Source organism: Chrysemys picta, chromosome 13, assembly GCF_011386835.1.
Source record: "Chrysemys picta bellii isolate R12L10 chromosome 13, ASM1138683v2, whole genome shotgun sequence".
In the NCBI taxonomy this organism is placed as follows: Eukaryota; Metazoa; Chordata; order Testudines; family Emydidae; genus Chrysemys; species Chrysemys picta.
In genome coordinates, this window is record NC_088803.1 from 52499317 (window position 1) to 52521650 (window position 22334).

The 22334-nt window shown below is 50.8% G+C and overlaps 2 protein-coding genes across 2 annotated transcripts in view; one reads left to right on the top strand and one right to left on the bottom strand.

The window, feature by feature from the left end:
• Window positions 1–5664, bottom strand: part of RAD21L1 (RAD21 cohesin complex component like 1) — a 57116-nt gene extending 51452 nt beyond the window's left edge. Inside the window, exon 1 of the mRNA XM_008172186.4 lies at window positions 3594–5664. The gene's annotated coding sequence lies outside the window, so the exon portion shown is untranslated. The remainder of the gene's footprint in view (window positions 1–3593) is intronic.
• Window positions 5665–7990: 2326 nt separating this feature from the next.
• On the top strand, window positions 7991–15421 carry TMEM74B (transmembrane protein 74B). The gene is made up of 2 exons (XM_024108923.3): window positions 7991–8148; window positions 9086–15421. The coding sequence occupies exon 2, from the start codon at window positions 9126–9128 to the stop codon at window positions 9795–9797; it is 672 nt and encodes a 223-aa protein (XP_023964691.2). The 5' UTR covers window positions 7991–8148; window positions 9086–9125; the 3' UTR covers window positions 9798–15421.
• Window positions 15422–22334: the final 6913 nt, after the last annotated feature.

Consider the following 22334-nt stretch of genomic DNA (forward strand, 5'->3'; position numbering starts at 1 on the left):
AATCTTTTCAATGATTTCAATGGACTTTGGGTCAGGCCCTGGATGAGTGAAGCTGCAGAGGGACAGAGACTGCATCTTCCATTCAGCACTGTTCTCCTCTGAACCGCTAGGGAGGGATAAAACTGAATCAGCTTGGGCAGAAATGGAGGTGCAGAATCAGGGTCTAGCTGAATGCAACGAGCGATGGACATAAAAACAGAGCAACTCTCAAAACCCTGCCCTACGGTGACCAATTGTTATTGAGCCTGGCGCCGCTGCCCATGCGCAAAGCTGGGTTAAATTCAGGCCGTTAAGGAGGCCTGTGCTCACAGACAAGTCCCTTTTAGCTCTGCTGAATAACGTGAAAGCAGCCCTCACCTTGCCCCCGGGCTGTTATGTCACTGTGGGGTCCGCAATTCTAAATGACTATCATCATCTTGGCTATGTTTCTGGGTCCCTCAGGAAAGGGCCCATGATAGAATATCATGGAAACATGGGGTGCACTCCACTGGAAATGCCCCTCTCCTTGTATGGGATCTCGTCTGTGAATGGACGATGGGGCCTTTAAACCTTGAATGGGCATGGGAAAAATGCTCCGTTGTGTTTTTAAATGAAAGCTTAGATTCTAGAGAATACGGTGCAGTTTATTAGTGTATTCGGTAGCACCTAGAGAATCCAACTGAAATCAGAACCCCACTGTGCGAGGGGTTGTACAAACATATAATAAGAGACAGTCCCTGCCCCAAAGACCTTACAATCTAAACAGATAAGGCAGACAAAGTAAGGATTATACTATCCCCATTTTGCAGGTGGGAAAACTGAGGCACAGAGGGAGTACATGTCTTGCCCAGGGTCACGTGATGAGTCTGTTGCAGAGCCAGGAATTGAACCCAGGTCACCAGCGTCTTAAGTTTAGTTGCAGTCTATGTGACAGTCCTAATTCTGCAACTCTGGTCATGTTTCCACGATTGCCAAAGGTTAGTGATTTTGAGTATGTTCAAGTGTTTAATTGTGAATAGGGGTGTGAAAGTGTGTGGGCATGAGCAAGGAGACACCATGATTAGGGTGAAAGGGGATGTATCGTGCGTGTGTGCGCGCATATTGCCATCTATTGTTTGTATTTAGAGAGTCTATCTAAGCACTTGACCAGGTGTGTAACAGCAAGGCAGCAGGAGCGTTCGAAAGTGCCTCAGTAGACGCAGTTCTTTGCCTCAGTATGAAGCTACCCTGGAGCTTTTAGCTGGCTCCAGAAATGCTCAGCTGTTTTTCTCATAATCAAGACCTGACCTTTCAGTCACCTTGAGCTGCATTCAGCTGCTGGTGTTCAGTCTGCTGTGGAAAGCTATGAATACTAAAGAGGCAGGAATGAAACTTTACCTCCCCAGCAGAGCTGGGAGCGAATGGCAGCTCTGCCCTGGGCCAGGATGGAGTTCAGCATTCACACACACACACACACACACACACACACACTCTTCCCCTTTTCCTCCAGCAAAATAACAATGCACTGGAGGAACCTAACTGAACAGAACCAGCGTCACAGCCCTGCTCATGTATCTCTCTCTTTCCCCTTTTCCATTTTTTCACTCCCACCTTTCCTCTTTCTCCTCTCATTTATGGGCCATTTATCTGCTTCGCATCTCACTCTCTCCTTTCTCTCTTCTTCACTGACAAGCAGGCTCTCCCTCCCTTTCATACTGTGCTGCCACTTTCCTACCGGCCAATCCCTTCTTTAACCCCTCTTCTAATTCCTCTTCTCAGCCCCCCCCCCCCATCTCTCTGTCCACCAGTGGTGTCTCTCTCCTTCCCTCCGACCCTATTTCTCGCTATTTTCCCAGCCCTCCCACCATCTCTCCCCCACATCCACTGCCGCAAGCTCACTCTGATTTTTCTCCCTCTAACCCCTCTCTCTTTTCCTTTGGCATCCCTGAGTGTGGTGCTCCCCTGCTGCTCCTCCTCCAGACTTGTAGGTTTTAATCTTGGCCTTCTCCTATCTAGCCATCCAGCCCATCCTGGTTGCCATGGTATCGGAGCTCCTGAAGTCTCTATTCCAGGGTTTTTCTTCTTGTAGATCATTTGGCTTTGTGGTCAGCCCTCCCGAGTAGCAGAATTTACCAGGGAAAGCGTCTTCTACCATCCTCAGCTTACGTATCTTGGGGGGAAGAGGATCCCTGCTCATCCTTTAACCACTGCCCACCCCGGCAAGGAGCACTTCAGGTTTAAGGTGACTGGGATTGCTTCCCCGTGCACGCCGACCCAAACCCATCAGAATCTGGGTGGCATTCTGGATTAGGCAGCCAAAGGTGGTGACATAAGGAGGACTTTGCTAAGATCACCCCCAGGTGCATGGAGTGATCTCCCCCACAGGTATGCTATTGCCAGACTAGCCCATGATGTAACACTCAAAGGTATTCCCAGTGCTAGGAGCTTTAGAGGCTGGGATATAAAACTGATCACATGGTAAGTTCACAAGCTCCCTTTCCACCTCACCGGCTGCTCTACTCCCCAGCTTCATTCCACTCCAGACCTGCTGAGCATGGGCTAGCCAGTGCTGACCCAGCTGTGGTGAAAGGGACACGGTGCGCACATGCGTAGCACAGAGCAAAGGGGGAGGCTGGGGTCAGCCAAAGAGACTGTCTCAAGAGACAACAAGGAGGGGGGAGACAGCCCTTCCCAACGGGGGCAGGGGGAATCCTCGGGGTAGGAGGTAGCCCTCCTTCCCAGCAGGAGACCCAGGCTACAGCAGTGCTACAGGGACACAGTGGGTCCTGTGGAGCTAGCGCCCGCCAATGCAGGGTGTGGGAGGAGGTTTACTGCGGCAGGTGAGGAGTCAGGAGGTGATTGGGACAGACAGCAAGGAGCACTCTACAGTGTCTAATGGGGGAAGGTCAGCAGGTAAGGATACCAGGGATTAGTCATTCTGGGAACAGGTGCCTCCTGGGTTCTAATCACTGGCGCCAACTCCCCCATGGCCTTGGACGAGTCCGGTAGGGCCTGAGCCTGTTGAAGTTAGTAGGAGTTTTGTCACTTACTTCATCTGGAGCAGAGGAGAACACGATCTGGTCGGCCTGTTTCCCCCGCCGTCCCTTTGAAATAAAACCTACCTAACTCACAGCAGTGCAAGGGGATTCGGCACCTAGGGCGTGCAAAACGCACTGAATGTGAAAGTGCCATATAAATGCTAATTGTGATTAGAGAGGGAGACTCATGCCTGACGTGCAGACTATTTGCTTACATGTGTTTGTCAGTGCGCCTCTGTGTCTGTCTGTGTGGGCACACGTGTGGGTTTGCTGCTGGGAACGTGTATTGCTGCTGGCAAATGCATGTTTCTCTGAATGTTTCTGCATGTATGTTTGTGTGGGGTTCTGTACGAACGAATGTTCATGCTTGCATGTTTATTTCAAAGGTGTGTGCACAAACACTGACCGAGAACAGCCCCTCTCTGTGGCGGTGTGAGCTTGCACGTGTGTTTATGCAGGAGCTTTGTGTGTGTTTCAGTGTGTGGGTTTGCATGTCCCCCTGTGCTCGCAGCCTTGGCTGGGTGTGCGTGTGCATGTTTGCATCTCTCCCTGACTGCGCAGAGGGAAGGGAGGGCTGTAAAATTGAAGATGTCTTACCAGTTCTCTCCTCAGCCAGGCCAGCGTGTGCTCTAGATGCAGTTTCTGCTCCTCCTCCAGCTGCATTCTGGCAGCCCAAAGCCACCAGGCAATCTGCTACCCTGCTGGCTGGGCACACTCATGGGCCTCCTAAGCACGCTGGGACATCGTCTCTCTGCTACCACCTCGTCCTTGAGCAGATCAGAGTCGGCTGCACAAGCTCTGCAGCTTCCACGGTGCAGCAGCACCGAGCAGTGAGCAGAATAAAAGCAACTGGTGACTCAACTTTGAAAATGTGTGTTTTTGACTGCGGCACTCCAAGCAAAGCAGGGAGGCAGTAGTGAGTCATGGAAAACACCACCTGACCTCAAGTGCTTTGACAGAGAATACAGGAGAGGGCTCCTGGCCTCTGTCAAAAGAGAAAACAACCCAAGCTAAGCAAGAAGGCCAAGAGCCTCTCTCTCTCACGGCAGATGCCCACCGGGCGGGAAGAAGGAGCACACAGCAGCGGGGAGAGGCGGGCAGGAAAAATGCGAAGGGAGCTTGTTATTCTGGTGGCAGTGTTTCAAGTGCAATCGCTCAGGTTAACAAATGCAGAGTGGAGAGCAGAACAAACATCAGGTGGATTTAGTGATTGTCTTAACTGCATAAAGCAGAGCTAAGCGAGGAAGCTAACCCAGTGCAGAGACGTAAGCAGAGCATGCAGACAGCGCCACATGGATTGGTCAAGAGAAGGTGAGAGAAAAGTCCTGTTGGGCCATCAGGTTCCTTTTCCCACAAGTCCAAGAGAGGGATGGTAGCAGGGAGGAAACTGATGCCACCTCTCAGCATAGACAGGCCTGATTCATCCCTGCACTACTCCATTTTCATTGCAGTGTAACTCGACTGACATCGTATGGGCTACACCGGCATACAACTGGAGTGGCACCATGGTGAACCAGGCTCCAAGTGTAGACAGTGTGTACGTTCACACACATCTCAGGTACTTATATGGACCCATCACTGCAGTATTTTAGCATCTCGCAACACCCCCACGGGGCACGGCAGGGCTGTTTGCCACATTTTACAAATGGGGAACTGAGGCACAGAGAGGCTAAGTGACTTCCCATGGTCTCAAAGGGAGGCTGTGGAAGAACAAGGAACGGAACCTGGGTCTCCCAGGTCACAGGGTAGGACTCTAACCACTCAGCCATCCTTCCTGGGTGTGCACACACACATGTGCCCTTGTGGTGGGTGCCTAGGATGAAGATTTACAGCTCTGACACACATCAGAGGACCTGGGATTGACTGGGGTGTACAGACACCGGGAGCAGTCCACTGGGGACAAGACGGTTGAGGGCATCGTGTCTGCCGACAGCTCAAGGGCTCGAGGTGGGATTGTATTTGGGGAAGTGGAGCTCAGAGAGCGCTTCCTGGAAAGAAGAGCAGAGCATTAGTCACTGGGGAGCTGGAGGGAGCTCTCGGCCCTTTGCAGCAGCCACTTGTTAAAACCCTGCTGCCCTTTGGAAGGGAGAGTGAGGGGTTTCTCTGCTTCTCACGCCGTTCACTGCTCTGTGGATGCTGCTGTCCAGCCAGATGGCCCCTTGAGCTCCTTGCTTTTGTGTTGCCTCCCTTTCTCTTCCTCTCTGTCTGTCTGTGGTGAACCTCAGCTGTAGTGGTTCATCCCACCTCCTGGCAGTCTCCAGCCTGCTAATCAGCATCTTTCCACAGCCCCTCTGAGGTTTCTCTGCCAGGGTGGACTTAACAGCCACAGCTGCGCCCCTTCAGCTCTCTCAGCAAGCAGCTCCAATTTCACAGCCATACACTCTGCTTTAGAGAGAGCAAGGCTGCCTCTTTTATAGCCCAGCAGGTACCAGTTCCAGTCACATGCTCTCCAAATCCTGGCCTTAAAGGGACGGAGACCTGTAACTGACAAGCTAGTGGTGCCTGGCCTTTAAAGGTTCAGCTTGCTCTGTTGTGGGGCCTGATTCTCAGAGGATGGTGCTCAGCTCTTTCTAGGGTGACCAGATGTCCCGATTTTATAGGGACAGTCCCGATTTTTGGGTCTTTTTCTTATATAGGCTCCTATTACCCCCCACCCCCTGTCCCGGTTTTTCACACTTGCTGTCTGGTTGCCCTAGGTCTTTCAGACAATTGGACCCTCGCTGGCTGGGCACCCAAAGTCACTTGTCACTTCTGAAAATATTGGCCACCATGTTCTGAGCCCCATAAAAAGCAGCTCACAGACAAAAACAGTGAGATAATAAATTAATCATTGCTCTGCTAGAGGGCATCTTGGCTGGAATTTTTTTATTACTATGAATTCAATATAATTAGAAGTGTCTCTGTCTAGTCGATAGATCTGTCTCTTATGTCAGTATCTATCCATCTGTCTATTCACACACTTATGCGCACACCCTATGCACACATATTCCCATGTGGATGTATCATTCTGGATTAAGCATCTACCCTGATCTACCTGGTTCTGAGGATCTTTTCCTAGCCCTAGGAATGTGTTGCTCTGGAAATCTATGTACACGTGGTTAACATATTGGGATGCACTTTTGTTTATTTTTAATTCTGCTTTTAAGGCCCCAGTTATGGATGCATCCTGGGGAACAACAGATTCTAGGCTCCTGGAAAGCGTTGTGAGGTCTGACAAAGTACAAAGATGGAATTGGAGAAATGAGTGAGTGGCTGCATTGTATGTTCAGGCAGCATACCACAAAATTCAATGCACACGTCTTTAAACAATACTGTCGTGCTCAGAGATGCATCGATTCTAAGGCCAGAAGGGACTATTGTGATCATCTAGTCTGAGCTCCTGTGTCACAGAGGCCTGAGAACTGCCCCGGCAGAATTCCTCACCTGACAAAAACAGAGACTGGATCCCCGTATCTATGGAACAGGTACAAGACAGCGAATGACAGCGCAAACCTCCCTCACAATGCCCCAGCAATGTGCCCCAGCCGCGACCTTCAGAGATTGCTTCTAGGGGTGAGAGGAAAGTTCAGTCTCCGTTCCTAGTCAGTCCTTGGCCTCTCTGCTAAGGCTATTTACAAGGATGCCATTTAGTTCCCGCTGCAGTGTGGACACTTTTCTACACTGGGCTGAGACCTGCCGACTCAGTTAACAGAACTGGGTGCATCCCAGTCAAATCAAAAAGTGTGACAAAGCAGCTAAAATCCACACCCCCGCCCCAAAAACCCATTACCAATAGGGTAATTTTTTTTTAAAAGGTAACATTAAAGCTTACTCCGAGATGGATAATGAAGATAAAGGTAATCCATACAGTTAATCTTATGAACAGTAGTGATAATGGGCCAAATGTATCCATGGTGGAACTGTGTCAGCTACAATAGAATCATTGCTCCTGAGATAAATGGGGTCCAGTATTTTAGTCTATTCTAGTTAGTTCACCACACTCATCAGCATGGTGTCAGTCTAAGAACTGTATGTATTGTTATGGCTGAGATCCTGAAGCTGCCTGAGAGATAGCACTGCATTACAATGCCTGGGCATTGGGGTCTACATTCCCTAGGTGGCTTTGAATACCCCCAGGCCTCATATCATTTTGTACTTATGCCCACAACACAATCTCTAGGTACAGGCACTAAAACTAAAATAACACACCGTTTAGGAACAAATAAACTAAAACCACTCTCATGCCAGCAGGTCACCACAAGGATTGGGGAATGGAAGGGTTAACATCTGACATGTCTGGAATATGTCATGTGCTGTATGAAAGAAGCAGGTAGGAGAAATGTGCCAAGGAAGGCGCACTGGGGTGTGTGTGTGTGTCTCAGAATCTCAGACTGTTCTAGGGCCGGGGCATGGTCCTGCTGCTCTGCAGGGTGTTATCTGCCCATCTTTTCATCTGCTGTGTATTTCTACCTGCCTACTGTATGTTCCACTCCACGCATCCGATGAAGTGGGTTATATCCCACCAAAGCTGATGCCCAAATAAATGTGTCAGTCTCCAAGGTGTTACAAGGACTCCTCCTTGTTCTTGCTGATACAGACTAACACGGCGACCCGTCTGAAACCTATGAGCAATTTGCTTTATCATTGCACAGATCGGAACCTGTAGGGCCTAATCCCAGAGTCCATTGACATACATTGACTTAGTTTGCAGGAGCGGGGCCCTGGCCCCAGCCCCTATGGGACCCCTCCCTGCTTTGAGTGACGGGTGAAACGACCCCCCTGGTCTCTGCGTCGCCCCCCAGCACACGCCCAGCCAGGGATGGGCGTTCGCGGACTTTCTCCCCGGCAGGTCTCTCTCGCCAGCCGGGATCTGGTTCCTCGCGCTTGGCCTGAGCCTTAGCATCTGGCTCGGGGCTGGGCCTCACAGCTCCGTGCCCCCCCCTCGCCCTGCACCTCCCCTCCCCCCAGCCCGCAGGTATGTGCCCTCATTGGCTTGCCTCTCATCACCGCGCCCGCTCGGCCCCTCTGCCGGGCTCTCCGCAGCCGGCCCCATTGGCTGCCTGGCACGGAGGGGATGTCTCCCACCTGCTCCGCAGGGAGCCCGGTCCGGTCCGCCGGAGCAGCCCGCGGGCACGATCGCCTTGGCAGGGCGGCTCCGGCTCTGCCCAGCCAGGTAGGTGCCCCCGCGCCCTGGCCTTTCAGCCGCGCATTGTCTGGCAGCAGGTGCCGGATCTGCTCCATTGGGCGGTTGCGTGAGAACCTGGCGGCGCCTTTGTTTACCGGCCCCGGCCCCTGGTTGGATTCGCCCCCCCGCCCCCTGGCACTGAGAGGCGAGCCGGGCTCCGGCAGAGCCAGTTGGGGGAGGGGGACGCCGCTCCCCGCAGCGCCCCGGGGGACCGAGCCGGTTCCGGGGGCTCTGGCCGGTGGCTGAGTCGGGTGCTTTGGAGCAGGTGTGTCTGGCGGGGCCAGGTGCTGCTGGGGAATGTCGGGCGGCCGGGCCGGGGAGGGAGGAGGCTGGTGCTGAGCTGGGCGGGGGATTGCGTGACTCGACTCCCGGGGCGGCGGGGGCTGGACAGCGCAGCCCCGCCGCCGTCCTGACCTCCATCCATCCTTCCCGCGGAAGGGCACCGGGGGGCGGGGCGCGGCCCCGGCCGGAGCAGCGTCCCCCCCAGCGCCCAGGGCGGGTGGCAGAGCGGAGCTCGCCTGCGGGCTGCCCGGAGCCCAGCCCGGCCCCCGGCGCCGCCCGCCCGCAGTGCGCGGCCCGGGCAGGTAGGAGGAGAATAACAAGGGGGCGGGGGGGGGGGCATTGCCGTCTGCAGCCGGCCGGGGCTTCTCCATGCACCCGCAGGGCGATGCACCCGCAGCCCGCGGCGGAGGCGCTCGGCAGTGACCCCCGGCCGGCCCCTGGCTCGGGGGGTGCCCGGCCATGGGGCGCTGGGGCGCAGGGCGGAGGAAGCTCTGCCCTGCCCAGCGCTTCCCGAGCCCGGAGAGCGGCCGCTCGGCCGCCCGGTTGCGCTGAGCTCGCCGGGGCCCCTGGCGCTGCGGGGCGCGGCCCGGGAGCTGCGGGCTGTTCACAGCCCGGCCTGCGGGCCCGTCTCGTGTCTCCGCAGACCCGGCGCTGACGGGGATGCCCCGGGGAGCTGCTGGCCCATGGCGACTTCCTGCCCCCTGGAGCTGAGGGGCCTCGGGAAGGGCCCCGGGGGCTGCACAGTACCGCGGACAGCTCCCACCGCCGGCCTGGACAACGCCTCCTACCAGGCGCCGGAGGACGAGGAAACCTGGTTCCGGAGCGGCGAGGAGGCGGGGAGCGGCCCCGGGGGAGGCGCCGCCCGGGCCAGGGCGCAGCGGGGAGACCTCTCGCCCAGGTCGGAGGATGGGCCCCTGCCCGAGCCCGCTGGCCACTCTGTGGACTATGGGTTCATTTCGGCCTTGATCTTCCTCGTGAGTGGGATCGTGCTGGTGGTGATCGCCTACACCATCCCCCGGGAGCCCCGGGTGGACCCCGCCGCAGTGACGGCCCGGGAGATGGAGAGGCTGGAGATGTACTACGCGCGCCTGGGCTCCCACTTGGACAAGTGTATCATCGCAGGCCTGGGGCTGCTGACCTTGGGGGGCATGCTGCTCTCCGTGCTGCTGCTGGTCTCCATATACAAAGGGGAGCTGTACCGGAGACGGACCTTCCCGGGCTCCCGGGGGCCAAGGAAAACCTACGGATCTATAAATCTGAGACTGAGACAACTCAATGGCGATGGGGGACAAGCCTTGGTAGAGAATGAAGTCATCCAGGTGACAGAGTCTACAGCAATCAGCCAGGGGTCTTAGACCCCTCACTCCTGCTGTTCCGCTGGGGCCTTCACGCTTCTTCTTTAGGTGAACAAACCGCTAAAAGGGGTTTTTTAACTGTTCAACATGGAGGTTTTACATTAACTCCACAGCTCGGAGCAGAGTAGGACTATTGGAATGTCACCTACTGCAAGAAAATATCTGGGAGCAAGAACAGACATTGAAAATGCAGATCGGACACTCACCTGACGATTGGATATAACTAAGTACCTAGTCCAGCAGCCTTTTGGAAACCAAATGTTTCTTTTTCTATTTCATCTTGGGAAGAGCTGCTTTCCTAAGCCCTGGCATTAGAATGAAAGAAAACGTCAAGCTATCTGGAAGTTTTCTGTGCCATGTACAATACTATCTCCTCATGACCTTTGACTGACATGCAGTAATAAGTCTAGCCAAAGTTACAGATCAGTGGTCCTCTGCTAGGTTACTGATGGCACACAAAGCACATGTAGAGTCTGTGTTTTGGTTTTTTATGTAGGGTATAATTTTCAGCAGTAAACAACTTTTTAGCAATAGTTAATTGTAAAACTTGTGTGGCATCGAATCTGAGCTTTCACTGTTCCTAACTAAAAGGGAAGAATATGTGAAAAATGTGACCGTTTTTACAAGTTATGTGAATAGAAAAGACTTCTCCAATCCTTCACAATATTTGCGTTGACCTATCCTACTTCTGAAAGCGGGACAGAGAAATGGACAGCACACAATCTTCACTCCACCTACCAGTCACACCAGCAAATCCACGGTCCTCGAGCCTTTAAAAAAAATCTGGATCTTTGTCCAGAAGAAAAGAAATAGGAAAACGACTTGCATTTTAAACAATTTCCAGATTTTCATTTTAAATGAACGGTTCTTCCCCATTCAGAAGTCTGAGTCTGATCATTTGTGCTGATGCCAGGAGACATGGTCTGCAGTTAGGAGATGAAGTAACGTCTTGGCAATAAAACCTGAAATATAAGTAAAGCACAATATTCTGCATAGAGAGAGAAAAAACAGTATAAGTAGGAAGTTTAAAAGTGGAATTAGATAGGCAAGTAATCCAAACAAAAGGTGACATTTGCAGTGTACTGCAATAAATATATCATATATAATAGTATATAAATATATATATACTATTAATGGCTTAATTCAAATGTGGCTAGGCACATACAAATATAAATTTAAATAGCCAAACAAAAATGCTTACAAGCAAAAAAATAATTTTGCTTGTGATGGAATTGCTCGTCATATTTTATTTCAATGCTTCCAAAAGTTATCCATAAAATAACTATTAAAGTTCTCCAGCTTTTGGGGGGTTGTCAATACACAGGCAGGTATTTTTTCTAGCAGGTTGAGGTTGGTTCTTGCTATCATTATAAAGCTACAGGGATGAACTATGGTCTCTATCACCCTGGGGAAAAAACCTCCATTGAAGTACCACATTTCTTAATGGTCTCCAGAGGTCATGATCTGTGTGTAGTTAATTACAGCTCATGTGCTGTGTTCTTTAACTCCCTGTCAAGCGTTTAGAAGTCTTGGTGAAATCCTGCTAAACACCTGATCCAAAACCGCACTGAAGTCAATGGGAGTCTTTCCATTACCTTCACTGGGTTTGGATCAAGACCTAGGCCCCGGAGTGTGAGCCTCCTTCTGCTGAAATCAGTGGGAACCAACAGTGCAATCCTTACTCAGGCCTCTTATCCAACATCGTTGTGGAGGTTTGCTTGAGGAAGATCTGCAGGCCAGTAAACAGCGTGTGTACATCAGTGACTGAGGTTAAAATCAGTGGGCCAAATCGGTGCAGGTGTTGAGCAAACGCCACGCCCACTGAAGTCAACCAGCCTGACCCTGTCGGATGCAGAGCAGTAACTGACACTGGTATCAGTAGGTGATCAGGGCCCTCGGTGCTTTCCAGAAGGTGCAGAATAAGGCTCAATGGGAGTGGGTTTGGCCCCTTGGGATTAGTCATGTGAATAAAGGGCGCAGGGATCTGGCCCTAGGCTATAAACCTGATATAAGAACACAAAATTCACTTCCAATGATGTCTGGATTAAAGATTAAACCCCTCCAACAAATTAAAAGAACCCCCGGAATACCAAATTACAGCGATGAGGAGACCAGTTCTGAGAATAAACCCATTAAAGGAATAAAACTGCGACCATCCATTTCTATCACTTTAAATAAGATAAAATGCTTCTTAAGTGATGAAAGGATGAACCTGTTAGGAGATTAGATCTGCTGAACAATTGATTTATGTGAGTATAAGAAGGACTCCGTTTGTATTATAACATAAGACTGTTTAAGAAGAGAACTTAATGGAATCGGGCTGTCATTGCTTTCTCAATGTTACTGTATTATCCCTTAAGGAGGTCTGGAGGATGGGGAAGAAGAAAGCCCCTTGAGTGAAATATAAATATTTAGGATGAATGAAGTGTATCTAGGGAAAAATTCCATTAGAGAGAGAGGCTGCAGCATCAGACATCTCTAATAATTGAGAAAGATTTAAAAAAAAAAATCACCCAGATGCTGGTAAACTCTAATGTACACGCAATGTAAAGCCTCTGTTTTTGCTGGCAAACATTCACCTCACATATAGGTACAGATATCCACATGCATCCAGTACTTGCTCTTTTTTACAGTTTGCTTTACTTTTATTTTCTCTTTTTTTTTGGTTCTGCTCTTTGCCCAGTGATTTATTTGTTGAATTCATAAGATGGAGGAGAAAACCAACCCAGAGAGCTTGAAACTATGGACTAAGCTGAATAATAGGCAACAATGAATTTAGCAAGCGATAATAAAACCCACAAACATTCGAAGGTGAAGGGGAAATCTGTTCCTTGGCTGGGAAAATTTTTGATCTTAAGACCAGAGCTGCTTTCTATTAGCTTGGGAGTCCGATAGGCCCTAGAGCCAAGGATCAGGGTTTATTTGATTCTTTTAGGGCAGGAAGTGAGTTTCCCTCGCTTTTCCCACCCACTTGAATAAAATCACTGGCTGTCATTGGAAGGAACTTTGCGATCACTCTGGAAGACTCTCGACTATAGAGAGTCTTAATTCTGAAGTGGAATGAACCAAAATGAAACAGATCTCCACCCTAGTCTGTTTCACATGCCAGTTACATTGTCAGACCCTTTCACATTTACCTGTAAAACCAGGTTTGTTTGTAAATGGGTAATTATTTTCTGTCATGAGTTCTTCAATCAGAGAAAAATAGAAGTTATCATGAGAAACAAGAAAAGGGCTATTTAATCCAGGCCTCCCTGCAATCTTTGCTGATTCGACTTTGTGGATTTCTGCCTTAGGAGTATAAAAAGAAAGAGGGCATGCATGCTTGAGTGCTGGACTGTGTGTCCGTGGTGGCTTGCAGAGCTGTGCTTTACCATTACACTGCAGCAGCTGATCAGATGGGCTCTGCCTTCCAGGGGTTATATTCTCCTGCAGCAGGACTCAAGTAACTTCCATTTACCTTAATGGGCATTACTAATCTCCTGCAGAGGGAGAGTAGCGTACAATTAGTGCCCGAAGTGTGGCCTATGGAGGGGCCTCCATCAATGTGAATGGAGTGGGGAGGCTCATGGCAATCACATTCCTGTATCGGGTTGGAGCATTGCATGCAGGACCTGTGGTCTTCACCCAATATACCATGTTAAAGATAAAGGCAGCTGCCATCTGCTCCAGTTTATGCAAGTTACGCAGGGTTTGTGGCAAGTTGCCAATATGACCGTTGGATGACTGCTGTTAGAAACCATCGGGAGCTGGAGAAAGTCATTAGCACTGATGTGGAAAGATTTCCAAACCCACTGGGAAAGAATTGGTTCTAGAAATGAGCGAGATTAAAACATTCTTGAATTATCAGGCCCTGGACAGAATGGGTATGTGGGGATCCAGGGCACTGCACTGCATGGGAATGTGGAGACACAGGGCACTGCACTGCATGGGAATGAGGGGATACAGGGCACTGCACTGCACGGGAATGTGGGGATCCAGTGCACTGCAGAGCATGGGAATGTGGGGATCCAGGGCACTGCAGAGCATGGGAATGAGGGGACACAGGGCACTGCAGAGCATGGGAATGTGGGGATCCAGGGCACTGCAGAGCACGGGAATGAGGGGACACAGGGCACTGCAGAGCATGGGAATGTGGGTACACAGGGCACTGCAGAGCACGGGAATGTGGGGTTCCAGGGGACTACATGGGGACTGTTGCATAAGGGAAGTGCATCTTGGAACCTTAAGCCCCCTTGTTCTGAAGTTTAGGGAGAGAGGGGTTGATTCTCTGTTGCCCTGCACCTTGCACAGTCATTTACACGTGTGCAAAGTGGGTTAAACGTCTATCCAAGGTGCGAGGTAGGCCCAAAGACCACCGCTGGTGAGAAATGAACCCCTCCCCCGCCATATCTCAGAACATGGGGCTGCAGCTCGTCTGGCCTTTGCAATGCTCCTAGAGGAGCAATGGGACAGAAAGGGCCCAAGTTTCCAAACTGACTCGCATTTGCACCTGCAGCTTCGCCCACAGGGTTCGTTGTGCGAGCAAATACCACTAGGGCACTGCTTGCTCCGTTCTCAGTCTGACAAGCATCCCCAAAGAGCGCCTCACAGCAGTACCTACAAGGAGGCCCTTTCTCTCACTCCCGCCTTCTCCTGCTTGTGCAGTGTATGACGAGATCTTCAGATCCACTGACCGGCGAGGAAAGCGTTGTAAAGCTGTGCACCAGGAACTGGCAGCCGGCTTTGTTACACTGTAGTCCTGGTTATCTCAACCTCTTACGCTGTTGGAACAGAGACGAGGGCTGGGCTCGGGAACCTTAAACAGCCACATAATCAACTGTGGCTTGGTCTGCTCATGCCATTTGGCTTAAGCAATGGCTTGCGTGAAGGTGCTGGAGTCAGCTTCCATCAGACTCCTGATCTACAAACTGCTCCCCCAGTTGACTGTCTTGTTCACTGCAGATCAGGGTTGGTGGGAAATCATGCCAGGCCTTTCTTGCGAGCTGTGCCTTGCGCCTTCCGTCAGGAGGGGGCGTTCGGAACACCTGGCAGGTTTGGGAAACCAAGCGAGGCTTTTCTTACTGACGTCTCCCCTTCAGCCATTTCCCCTGTTGCTGGCTTGACCACCCTTACTGCTGGTGTTCTCGTGTGAGACCGAATGGGTGTGAAAAACCGAACTGAAATCTTGCAACGCATTCAGTTCTGTGATCTAGATGTGGGGCCTAGTCTGCAGTAGCTGAAGGGGCCCATTCACTCCCCTGCCTTATGAACCCCCATCTTCCCCCAACCTCTCGTGGGGGATGATCCAACAGTGGCCTTGGTTCTTTCAGAGGGGGATGAAGACTCAATTGACCAATATAAGAGAACTGTGAACTCTTTGTGCAACAGTCACTCGATTCCTCCTCTCTCCCACCACGATACCAGCGGCGTACAGCTACTGAAGCAGCCACGTGTTGTAAGAGCATTCTGCCTTGAGTAACGTGTCTGTGTCCTTTATTGTAAGCTAGAGCGATTAACAGGGAGCCCTGCAGAGCAGATGGATTTCTAGCTGGGGTTTCTCGAAACAGTGCCCTTATTTATTGAATTAGTTGTTGTTGTTGTTGTCTTCCTTGGACTAATTAAAATGATTCATAAAACACTCAGTCACTTTTCTGCCCTTTGGACACGCCGGTCTGTGGAGTGATCCTGTGCGATTGTTCTGCTCTCTAGCTGCTGGCGCTTTGGTTGTGTGCTGGTGTCCGTTTCAGTATCGATTGGCGTGAAATGCTGATATTGCTGGGGAGAGCTGGGCGCAGGGCCCAATCCTGCTCCTATTGAAGTCACCGTGAGTTTTGCCACTGACTACAGTCGGAGAGGATTGGGCCCATAAAGCAAGCTGGGTGGGGCAAGTGCCCTTGGACAACCTTGACAATGCCTTTCAGTCCTGACCTGCAGCCTCCCCGCTCTTCTTTGGGCAGGATGGGAGAAGGCATTGGGGGATTCTTTACCAGCCAACGCCAGGTTGTGGACAAAACTGAGATGTTGAGAACAAAATTAATCAAGGAACCAAAGGATGTGAAGGGAAGAAATTCTTTAATTGCTTGAGCCTGGGTGACAAACAAGAGGCATGGGCATTGCTGATTTATAAGCATAAATTCCAGCTAGTTGGCATTCCTGAAACCTGTTGGGGTGATTCGCAGGAGGAGGGTGTTAACCGCAGAACAAACGGGGAGGGTGAGAAGAGGGAACAAAGAGGCATTCATTTAGAACAAAATCAAGATGCTGAGAACAAAATCAATCAAGACACCCAAGGATGTGAAGAGAAGAAATTCTTACATTGCTTATACACCAATGCTAGGAGCTTGGTAATAAACAAGAGGAATTGGAATTGCATATTAGTGTGCATAAATTTGATCTAGTTGGTTTTACTGAAACCTGCTGGGAAGATGCATATGACTGTAATGTTAAAATCAATGGCTGTCACCTTTTTAGGAAGGATTGAGTGGGCAAAAGGGGAGGGGGACAAGCACTTCATGTCAAAAATGGCATTACCTGTTTCTGAGTCACTGGTAACATGGAAGAAAATTATCCTGAATGTTTATGGATGAACAGATAAATCACAAATGGGGTATTAGTTGATGTCTGCTACAGACCACCAGATCAGGGAACAGGATGACTGGCTCCTTATGCACCTCTCTAGAATGCGTGGGAGGAAAAAGGACAATTTCACAAAGCTGAAAACTATTACAAGCCAGATCAGCTGGGAGGAAGAATTCAATCCAAAAAATGTGAATGACAAGTAGGAATTGTTTAAGAACACCTTACTAGATGCTCAAAAAGACACAATCAAGGAAGAAGGCCATGTTGATTAAAAATTGATCTTGTTTAGAGGGGAAATGAAGGCAGGTATAAAAATGTTTATATAAAACAAATGGAAGAAAGGGGAAGTTAATAGTAATGAATATACTTCAGAACCTAGGAATTATAGAAAATTGATAAAGGAAGCAAAGGGAACTCTATGGCCAGCAGCATTAAGGACAATAAGGTGTTTTAAAATATTTTAGGAACAAAAGGAATCCTAAAAACGGTATTGGTCTATTACTAGATGAAAATGATAACATTATCAATAATAATGCAGAAAAGGCAGAATTGTTCAATAAATATTTCTGTCCTGTATTGGGGGGAAAACTGATGATGCAGTCATACCATATAACAACTCTCTTTCCATCCTACTAGTATCTCAGGAGGATGTTAAAGAGCAGCTACTAAAGTTAGACATTTTGAAATGAGCAGGTCTGGATAACTTGAATCCAAGAGTTTTAAACTTGCTGGCTGAGGAACTTGCTGGAGCTTCAGTGTCGATTTTCGATAAGTCTTGGAACACAGGGGAAGTTCCAGAAGCCTGGAAGAAAGCTCTTGTTGTACCAATATGTAAACCGGGTAAATGGGATGAGAGTCCCTTTAGCTCAGAAGTGCAGCACGCTGGCAGGGCAGCACCGGGACACTTGCCCCATTCATTTCAGGGATGAACAGAGGGTAGGAGAGGTCTGGGCTGTCTCCTTTCCCAGCACTGCACTCACAGGAGGAGTTTGCTGCCTGAGCCATGTCTTGCTCAACCAGAAGTGATGGGCTCAGGGCAGGAATTATGGCCTGGGTTATGCAGGAGGTCAGACAAGGTGAATGTAATGGTCCCTTCTGGCCTTGACATCTACAAATTTCGGCCTCCGAAGAGCCACAGACACAAGCAGTGTGATAGGCATAGCGAGTCATAAAGAGCAATTGTTGATTTCAGTTCCAGTCTCTCTAGGCACTTATAACACAGGGAGCACAGTGTTAGCGGGTGCAAGAGAGAACAGCAGAGCGAGCTGTTGGGGAAAAGAGACAGGCAGAGGGAGTCAGGGAGCCAGCAAGGCGCATCTGGATAGCGTACAGAGTGGGGGTCTCTCTAGGGGGGCAAAGGGGTACTGAAGACAAGGGAGGAGTGGGACACAGCAGGGAGAACATAGTAGGAAGAGATGTGACAATGGAAAGGGAGTACCGAGGCCTGGTGGCGCGACCCAGCTCTCTAACTCAGCATTTCTCAAACTTCATTGCACCATGACCCCCTTCTGACAACAAAAATGACTGTCTGGCCCAGGGCAGGGCGGGCGGCAGGGCCGAAGCTCATGTCACTTCTTTGCCCTTGCAGAGAATTGAAGGCTCTCCCATTTGCCTGACGCAGCGAGTGCTGTATCAGCACTGCATGGGGCTTTGGAAAGCACAAACACACAGTGATTATCTGAAATCCACCTTCTAGAGAGCTGGGCGGCTGCGGAGCCCAGCAGCTGTCCAGTGGGCGTTCTGTAATCCCAGTGGGCAGACGGTCTGCTGGATAAGTAGCAGCAGGAACTGTTCTCTGTCACTGGTCACCGGCCAGGCAGGTGTTGAGGAAATGGGACACAGAGGCAGGCAGCCAAAGGGTCCTCAGTGAGCTTGAGCTACTGCCACTCCTCTGGCAAGTACGGTTCTTCGACCATTACATTCAGGTGTCTTGTCTCTAAGCCACGGAGCAGTAGGGCTGTTCCTTTATTGCCTGAGGTGTGTATTGTCCAGCCTCCGTCTGTCTTTATGGCCTATCCTGTGTCTCACATGACCTGTTCCTTTACACATTCATCTGTTCAGGCTCTCCCACGTACATGGCCTCGGAAACGTCCGGGACACAGCTAATCTCAGCTCCCGCCGGGACTCGGAGGAGTGGGCTGTGGGGGATTCCATTCCATCCCACACAAGACGTGCGGAGCCGCAGACCCGTTCTTGGTTTGGGGAAGACTAGGGAGCCCAACCAGATTTATTGTTAATTCAAGCCTGACGCTGCTCTGAGAAGTGACTATGCTAAAACGGGCAGGTGGAGGTGTTCACGCCAGGGTTATTGTCTTGGTGTTAGTTATTGTTTTTAACAATGATCTTTTGTAGTGTGGTAGCATCTAGGAACCGCAGTCATGGAGCAGGACCCCATTGAACAGGGAACTGCACAAAAAGAGGATAGTCCCATCTCAGCTAAGGACAACCTGTTTGTCCCTGACTGCCAGCCTGTGAGGGGTCACAGGTCTCCAACCCCAGCAGCCCCGGGCAGTATTCAGACCCTGGCCACTCCCAGCAGCTCCCTAGAACCAGTGAGCAGGGGGGCTATCAGAGCTCTCAAAGCTCCTGAGTGGGGGAAGCATCCAACCTCACCACTTGGCTCAGAGGAGCTACTTAAGCCAGGAGGCAGCATAGGAAGTTGTCTGAGCAACTAGGTGAATCCCTGGTTGGCTGCCAGCCACTTTGGACCCTACCTACTTGCCTAACTCCTGCGCCTTCCTGCCTATTCCTGCTCTCCTTATCCCAGATCCTTCTCTGCTCCACCCATGACTCGGACTCCAGCTTTGACTCCCGCCTTGGACTCCCGCTCTGGCTCCCGACTCAGACCACGAGGCATGACCCCCCTCACCCCAGTTCTCACAGAGCCCTGCAACCTCACCCAGGAATCTGAAAGTCAAGCTGGTTCTTTCCCTGTTGTGCACCAGCCCCAGAGTGATTGTAAACATAATATAGCAGAACCCCTGCTCCAGTTGCCCTGTCATTAATTCTACCTAGTTTAGGGTTACCTTCTTATAGCAACTCCCCCCGCCCCCCAGCATGTCCTTCTGGGGCCAGCCCCTTAGAGCCAATCAGCTATGATTTTAGAGTGGCTCCTGCTTATTGGCTCTCCCTTTTCTCCAGCTGGTAAGAATTCTCATTTCCCATTAGCTTTTGCTTGTCTTAAATGGGGAAAGCACATGCTCCTAACCAATGACAAAGGCTTTGGGTGCTACCCATCAGATATTGGCTCTGTTCATATCTCTGCACCATCAGCAAGTTTAAAACTGGTAAAAGGACTCCCCCCCCTCCCCCCCAAGCAGCACATATAATTAATCTGTGGAACTCATTGCCAGAAACTCTCCTTCAGGACAAACGCTTTGTAGGATTCTCAAAAAGGTCTAGCCAGTTATACAGATCAGGAAGATGTCACCTTTGCTTTGACAGGGCTTTAAAATAAGGGAGACAAACTTGAACTGGCTGAAAAATGGGGAGGAAATTGTTAAATTGGGGAAACATTTTTCCTATTATACTTGTCAACATTTCTGACCGTGTTGACAGATTCTGAGCAGCTCATATATAAATCCCTCTGCTTTGAGCCATGAGTTGCTACTCTCCAAGGGGGGCCAGTAAGAAATGTCCCCTATGAGCAGGTTGTTCTATGAATTTCTAAAGTGACAAGGGGATTTAGGAACATGGGACACGTACTCATTTGTGAAAATCTCCCCCTTATTATCCACATTGAGGATTTCAGAGCCAGGATGAGGGGCTTTGGAGACCAGTGGTCTGACTCTATATTGTTACAAAATGAGAGGCCAAGTCAAACTGCCTTTTAAAACATATCCTTTTGTCTTTTCCCCTCCAGCATCACAGAGCCATGAGCCAGCTGGGGTTAAATACTGCAGCCAAAGGAATGTTGACACAGAGAAAAAAAACCCTCTCACACAAGAGCTCAACTGACTTTAATTGGCCTCAACAGAGCAGGCTGTATTTCTCCTCCTCCCCAAAGGTTGCAGCGCATGATTAATTCAGCCAGGAGAAAAGCAATGCCTCCTGCAGAGGAGAGCACAGTGTTGGTAAAGCCGCTGCTTCAGAAACTGCAGGGAAGATGATCAGTGGGTTGAATAAGGGGGTGCAGCTAATTGACTTGCAGATAAGCTGGCCGGTATTTAAACTGCGTTCTGTAGGCGGCCGAGCACAGTGGGCACTGAGAACGGAAAGGGCACAAGACAGGGGGAGTTCTGCTGTCCTAGCCGTGCGCATAGTCAAAGGGTTCGGCTTGAGATTTTTCCTCTTCACAAGAGCAAAATCTAATGCCCCCTCAGAAGCATCCACAGCAGCTCCTGGGTCTACAGAAGACTCCAATGCCCTTCTGCAGTAGTATTACCCCTATTTCACAGAGGGAGAAGCTGAGGCACAGGGAGGTGAACTGACTTGCCCAAAGTCAGAGGAAATCAGTGGCAGAGGCAGGTTTAGAACTGGGGCTTGCTGGCCCTCAGTTTTCTGCCCCGGCTCTTTCTATAGCTAACCATCCTGACAAATATAATCTACCCCCTTTCTGCCTCACAGCCACCCACAGGAGAGAGCCAACCCCCCTCCTTGCTACCACCACTGGGCATTCTCGGGCAAACGTTTCAGCGGGGAAAGGGATGGTGCTGGCTGCGTGGGAGCCCCTTGTGAGCTCCACAGTTAGGCCCAGCTGCAGCAGGGCAGGTGAGACATGGGGAGAGGACGCAGAAGAGGGTTCTGGCCTGTTCTGCTCCAGTGTGGTTGCTGACTCAGCTGCAGCACAGCAGGAAAGCAAACTGGGGTCTTGCACGGGGGACCGTGACGGGGGCTTTGCTGGGGTTCTTTAGCTATTGCACACGTGAGCAGGGACGAAAGGGTCTCACCGCTTCCATTGCAGGGAGAGGTCGGAACAAGCAAAGCTCAGAACACTGGCTGCTGTGGGAGCTGAGGGCGCTCAGCTCCTTGCTGGATCAAACCTTACACACACAGGAGCAGGGCATGTGCTCTCCCCACCACAGGCAGGGCAGCGGGAGTCCTGCTGCTCTCTGAGGCGAAGCAGCCTTCCTCTCGCTGCATGGGACATCTCTTAACCGTGCCCGCGCACACCCAGCTGTCCCTTTCTTGCCAGGGAGGGGCTGCTTTGGATCAGACTATCCGTGTTTGAGTGACTAATCTCCCAGAGCAGGGTGGCTGCGGGCTTCTCCGTGTCTTCTCCTGGCTATTCCGAGGGTGGGGAAATGGAGGAACGGGGGGACCGTTAAGCTCTGCCCATCCCACGCAATGACACTGGGATCTCACCTGCGCCTCTGTCCTGGCACTTAGGGATGATTTATGCCAGACGCAAGCATTAAGCACCAAGCCAGCTGTTGCTCCGCAAGTGGCATTAGCCAATAAACGTGCACAGTCCTCCTGGCAAGAGAGACAGCAGAGGAACGCGTTTGCCACTCAGGAGCCAGAACTTCCTACTGGCCCCCCCTTTGCATACCGGGACCGGCATGTTAAAATTCAATTCAATGCCCCACGCAGCATCTATCCGCTCTACCCCCACCATTGGGACAGCAGGGAAATGCAAGAGGTAGCCGTAGCTCACAACTGGGCAGATTATGCCCCCACCCCCCCCACCCCACACATTCCTGTAAGGAAGGGATGGAAATGACAGTTTCACTTGTTGTACTAAACTTTTCTAGGATCTTTGAAAAGCCCGGTTACCAACGGGCAAAACCTGCTTCTCTCTTTATAGCTACCTGAAACAATCACAGAGCCTCTGAAAGGGCTTTGAATAGCCCCAGCTCCAAAAGGGAGGGGTCTTCGAGGGGAGGGGGAGGTGCTTGAAGAATATGAAATTGCAGGATAGGTGGCGAGGGCAGGAGACTATCCCTGATGCAGGAGCTGGCCACGGTGCTGAAGTGATACCACCGGCTGATCCTCTCTAACCCATCCTCAGTTCCCAGCACAACTACCCTGAGAACC

Excerpts from the sequence above, each read along its gene's own strand:
- TMEM74B (XM_024108923.3), top strand. The coding sequence starts at position 9,126 with ATGGCGACTTCCTGCCCCCTGGAGCTGAGGGGCCTCGGGAAGGGCCCC.